The sequence below is a fragment of the Morone saxatilis genome, unplaced genomic scaffold, assembly GCF_004916995.1.
Source record: "Morone saxatilis isolate NCDOM2014 unplaced genomic scaffold, NCSU_SB_2.0 Contig1, whole genome shotgun sequence".
Classification (NCBI taxonomy): domain Eukaryota; kingdom Metazoa; phylum Chordata; class Actinopteri; family Moronidae; genus Morone; species Morone saxatilis.
In genome coordinates this window covers 1,933,246-1,938,692 of record NW_023339651.1, presented here as the reverse complement: position 1 = coordinate 1,938,692, position 5,447 = coordinate 1,933,246, and the positions used below count along the sequence as shown (strand labels likewise).

At 40.8% G+C, this 5,447-nt stretch overlaps 2 protein-coding genes across 4 annotated transcripts in view; both read left to right on the top strand.

Moving 5' to 3' along the window:
• Positions 1-760: 760 nt before the first annotated feature.
• tvp23b (trans-golgi network vesicle protein 23 homolog B (S. cerevisiae)) lies at positions 761-3,705 on the top strand (the record flags this gene model as incomplete). Its single annotated transcript, XM_035662883.1, is given in 6 exon segments — positions 761-834; positions 1,096-1,240; positions 1,326-1,415; positions 2,012-2,137; positions 2,929-3,057; positions 3,154-3,705. Coding segments are annotated over 6 exon segments (591 nt in total), but the record flags the coding sequence as incomplete, so codon positions are not given.
• A 1,266-nt stretch (positions 3,706-4,971) lies between these two features.
• The window catches only part of exoc7 (exocyst complex component 7), a 16,429-nt gene continuing 15,953 nt past the window's right edge, over positions 4,972-5,447 (top strand). For 2 of the 3 annotated variants that reach the window (XM_035662872.1, XM_035662864.1), the window contains exons 1-2: positions 4,983-5,212; positions 5,364-5,429. In XM_035662872.1, coding sequence (XP_035518765.1) covers positions 5,135-5,212; positions 5,364-5,429 — 144 coding nt within the window. In that variant the 5' untranslated portion in view covers positions 4,983-5,134. Of the gene's footprint in view, positions 5,213-5,363; positions 5,430-5,447 lie in introns of all 3 variants that reach the window. The other variant, XM_035662857.1, reaches the window with a different exon arrangement.

Sequence of the window (5,447 nt, the reverse complement as noted above, 5' to 3'; positions counted from 1 at the left end):
TGTGTGTATCTCTGTGTGTGTGTGCTTTCTGCCGCTAACAGTCAGCTAACGTTAACTAACAGCTGCTGTTATTCGTCGTTACTCGGATCGATTCAACACATCGATCTGATCAATAACCACAGGGTGTTAGTGAGTTACTGTGAGGGAATAAAGTGTTCAAATAGTTATTGATCAGTTAGTCAGCAGGTTAAATATCAACTTCAGATATTCATCAATGTTTCTGATCACTTTGATCACTGTCAGTACAGTGTGGTAACAGTAATCAATAACTACTGATCACCCTCCACTGCTCTGAGATGTGTGTGTAGTTGAATGTGTGTATTTCTCTTTCATGAATTCCTTTTGTGCAGATGTTAGTCTAAAAGGATTCCCATAACTCGCCACTTGTCTCTAAATCTAAATCTAATAAAACAGGATCAATACTCAGAGTGCACAGACTGTATTGATCCACACTGCATGTGTAATGTAGAGCTGCTGTTCTTCAGATGGAAGGAAACGTGTTTGTTTGATGAGAAATGATCGGTCATGTCATCGTATCAGCTGAAGAAAGATCCATATTCTGCTCGCAGCCCTGATCAATACTGTGTGAGTGATTGGTTTTATCTTCATCCCACAGTATGTGAGGATCACAAAGGTGGAGCAGCTGGTGTTTACATGCTGGAAGGGAACATGTGGATGTGAACTGTTGTTGTGTTTGTTAGTCACGAGAGCGGTCCTGGTGGAAACAGACAGTTTACTCTCTTCCTCATTGATCCCTCAGGATACCAACGATGAAGACGTGTCTCTGTTTGATGCGGAGGAAGATGCAGGGAAAAGGTCAAAGAAGAATATTAAGTAAGTGAACAGCTGCAACACAACTACTGGGATCATTTATTCCGCTTTAAAGCCTTTTATCAAATAAAAATAGAATAATCTGACACTTTTCTTCGTCATGTTGTTGTAAACTGCATACATTTGTTTTAGACATTATTATGACATTATTATGGCTATTTCCACAAGTTGCAGACATTTCTTTAATAACTTGGCGCAAAGTGTTTGACACATTACGAGATAATCATTACTCTCTGGTGTATCTGCACTGACGTCTGTCTCCAGGCATCCGGTGGCCTCCTTCTTCCACCTCTTCTTCAGAGCTACGGCCATCCTCGTGTACCTGCTGTGTGAGCTGGTCAGCCGGAGCTTCATCGCCTGCATGGTGACCATCATCCTGCTGCTCTCCTGTGACTTCTGGGCGGTGAAGGTGTGTGAGTTCGCTGTAGCCAACAGCAGGAATGTTTCTGTGCTGGTGTTTAATTACAGGCCCTAAACACAGCGTGTCTTTCCAGAACATCACCGGGAGGTTGATGGTCGGTCTGCGCTGGTGGAACCAGGTGGACGACGATGGACGCAGCCACTGGGTGTTTGAGGCTCGGAAGGTGAGACTTTATTTAAACAGCAGCTTTTAGAAACACACACACACACAGAGACACACACACACACAGAGACAAACGGAAACAACACAAAACGTTAGTTAATTATTCTAACATTCAGAGGCAGCGAGTTCCACAGCTCAGGGCAATAAAAACAGACTCACCGCTGCTTTTATGGGACGGACCTCGGTGATCGGACTGGAAGGCAACTGAGGCAGTCAGTTCAGTGTCTGCAGCAGAGGAGTGAATCGTTTTCCTGGTTCTAGTTCAGGCTGAAGCTTTCTGATGATGAGGAGTAGCAATAATCTAAACAACTATTATTATTATTGTTTCAGCGTCTTTCTGGGTTTAAAAGTTCAGAGTTTGTTTTTAAAATGAGAATTAGAATTTAAATGAGAATCTAAAATCATTAGTTTCAGTCTGAGTGCAGTTTCTGGCTCCCAGTAAGAGAATCTCTGTTTCCTCGTTTACTTGAAAGAGTTCTACACACTGATGTCAGTGGACGCACCACGCTGACCTCGGAGGTCCCTCGTTGCCTGTCAGCAGGCCTTACAGTAACTGCAGCTGTCCTAACTGTGAGAATATCCTGTTATCTTCCTCAGGGCACTGCGAAGCAACAAGCGTCGGATTCTGAGTCTCGAATCTTCTGGCTCGGGCTGATTGTTTGTCCCATCCTCTGGGTCATCTTCGCTTTCAGCACCCTGTTTTCCTTCAAGATCAAATGGGTGGTAAGTGCTCAGCTTTCAGGGATCAAACTGTGAACAAAAGCATCATTGGTACATCGTAGGATGTTAAAACTGCACCAACCCCTCACTGTGAATGATATATTTATAGAAATCCCCTCCTTAAAAGGTATTAGACAGTTTCTCCAGAGGATTAAAGTGTGTTAAATACCATATTGAAGGACTTTTAGATATTTTGGGAACAGAATACTGCGACGAACAATGCAGAGCATAAATGCCTCCGTGCACGCTCATAAACAAGCCCACATATCTTCATTACAGGGTCATAAATGTATCATTTCTTCTTTTTAAAGGTTCAGAAATTCATCAAACGCAACTGAAACAGGAGGATGGAGATTAGAGCTTTTGTTGGGGACTATTTTCAGCTGTGGATTAATCCACATTTGGTGTTCTTATGAGTATTTGGGGCAGCAGGATGTTGTATTAAAATAAACTACAGTGTGTGTCACCCAGTGCAACAGTGGGCCTGTTTACAGCTGGTGTTAACATGCGCCTCCACGTGTGTGTCAGTATCTGTTGGTGTTTACACTACAAAACATACGTGGTCAAACACTATTACACTGTATTTAGAGCCGGGATCAGATCACCCAGGGTTCAGAAACAGGCCCACTGATGTGTTTGGATCGTTTTTTGGACTGGATGGAGCTCTGTGGGAGAGGAAGAAGATATAAACACACACACTGTTTGTTAGGATCAGTTGATTAATACAAAACAGAATCTGTCCAGCTTTATCTGTTGACACTGTCCTCCTGTCGTCCTCCTGTCGTCCTCCTCAGCCGGTGGTGATCATGGGTCTGGTGCTGCAAGGCGCCAACCTCTACGGTTACGTGCGGTGTAAAGTCGGAGGCAAGACCAGCTTAAAGAACATGGCTACCAATTATTTTGGCCGACAGTTCCTCAAACAGGTGAGGAGTCAGATTGTGAGTGAATCGAACTGAACGGTCCCGTTATCGGTCGTCTCACTAACTGTCCCGTGTGTGTGTGTGTGTGTTTCCTCGCAGGCGCTGTCTAAAGAAGAGGAATCGTAGAGTGCAGCTCTGCGATGATTTTAACATCTGCATTACTCTTAATGCTGTTATTCTTTTAGCAAGCGGATACGTAGAAAGAAATCTTTTTTTGCAACATGAACTGAGGATAACAGTTTTTGATTTGTTTTCTTATTAACGTAACGTGTGAGTGTCGGCCCCAGTAGAGACAGAGTGTTTGGTTTTCCACACGGAGCTCCGGTAGCTGTTTTCCAAGCCCAGCAATAAACAGAGTGTATACTGGAGAGAAAATGCATGAGGGGAAAAAGGGCTTGAAATGTTAAAACTAATAGTAGTTTAATGTGTTCTGTTGTCTCACAGCTCCCAGAGATACCTTCTTTACTTTGTGTATTCGTCTTTATAAAACTGAATAATGTAGTTTGTGAGAGGTTTCATACAAACATTTTTGTTTGTATGAAAGGTTGTAAAGAGTGTAAAGTATTCCAGGAGATTTGTAAATATGTATGTAAAGAAACTATGTGGAAAACATCTTCTTTTGTGCTAATACATTTGTAACATTTTTCCGAACAGTGTTGTTGTTTTTATTTGTGCAAATAATTATTATTCACTGTGCAACTTTAAATCTGATTACCCAGTCAGGGTTTTTTACTGAAGAGACCCAATGTGTCTGAATTTAAAATAAGTTTTTAAAATCATATGAATAAATACAAACAACATACACAGTAAAACAACTAGGAACTTCAAATGTTCTTTGTTTTTATGTCACAACAGTATTTCTCCAATAAAAGCTCTTTTCCTTGATAATTCCTTTTTAAAATCACAAAATCTGTAAATCAAGACAAACATTTCGGAGCCAGTTATGTTAAAATTAACCTGCAATAAACTTAATGGACAAACACTTCATACTAGTTTTAATATCTTATTTATTTAACACTTTGGGCCTTTATTTATTCATTTTTGTGACTTTATTAAGCTTCTTCAAGTAACAAACGGCCTCATCAATGGATGTTAAATAATACCCAACAATAAATCCATCCAAGCAGCAAATATTAACTGAAAAAGGGAACACAAACAAACAAAAAAACATCTAAAATACAAGTTAAACTAAATTAAAAAGGGGTTTATTTAAGATTTTGGATCTTATTTTGTAATTTTACTGAATTTGTAGGTCCTCCATTAGACTGCAGCGACCCCTAGCGGTTTGTTTAAGTCCCTGCATGTAACGTTGTCTCTGTTAACGGTTTCTTAGAGTTTCGTCGGGCAGTATTTTACACTAACTAAATAATTAAAGTTATAACGTCACTATAGTGTATTAATAATTGATATGAAAGTAGATTATTATGTTATTAACCGCCACAACAAACATGGCGTCAGTGTTCCAAACGCTCCCAGGACCAACAGACGGAACCGGAAGAGAAGCCTCGCCTTATTTACCGGAAGATTTTACTTTCACAATAAAGCCGTTTCAGTTTGCACACAGGGAATTTTGATGTATTAGCGTTATATTAGAGGTAAATTTGGAGACAAACGAAACATACAGAAGCAACGAGGGATTATGTTTATTAAAAAAAAACGTCGAAAAAATATTTAATCCATTGGTAAGTTAAAAATATGAGCTGACTTCATATCTGCGTTTTTGGACTAAAATGAATCAATTGGAATGACATCTTAGATTCACATACGTAACAAAAAGACGTATTAAAGGCAGAAACAAACTGCTGGGTAATTATCTCTGTTCCCTGTTTGTTATTTTCAGTTTTGATTGATTGTAATTGTGTAATTGTGTAATTGAAGCTGCACCAAATGTTGACAGCGGGGTGTTTTACTTTGAAGCGCCAACCGGAAACCGTCGTCTCGTAAGCGCTAACCTGGCCGAGCTTGACGTCGTTGTTTCAGCTACCCACAACAGTCGCTTTAGGGTCGTCGTTATTGCCGTTTTTAATGCCCTAACCCGGGTCTGCTCACCCGGTTGAACCCGTTAATCCACCGTCCTTTGATGGGGATTCCCTCCAGGATGATTCCCACCGAGGACGCGTCCGCCAGGAAGCGGGAGATTGAGGAGAAACTGAAGCAGGTCAGACACTTCCGGGAGAGGAAACGTCACAAAAACAACCTTTTTAACTATAAACAATAAATATGAATGACTTTAGTGGCTGATTAAGTGATCGATTATTGATCAGTTATGTGTGACTTCGTGCTGACAGTGACAGTGTGTGATGTTACAGGAGCAGGAGACGTTATCATTCATCAGAGAAAACCTGGAGAAGAGTGATCAGCTGACCAAGGGCATGGTACACACACACACACAC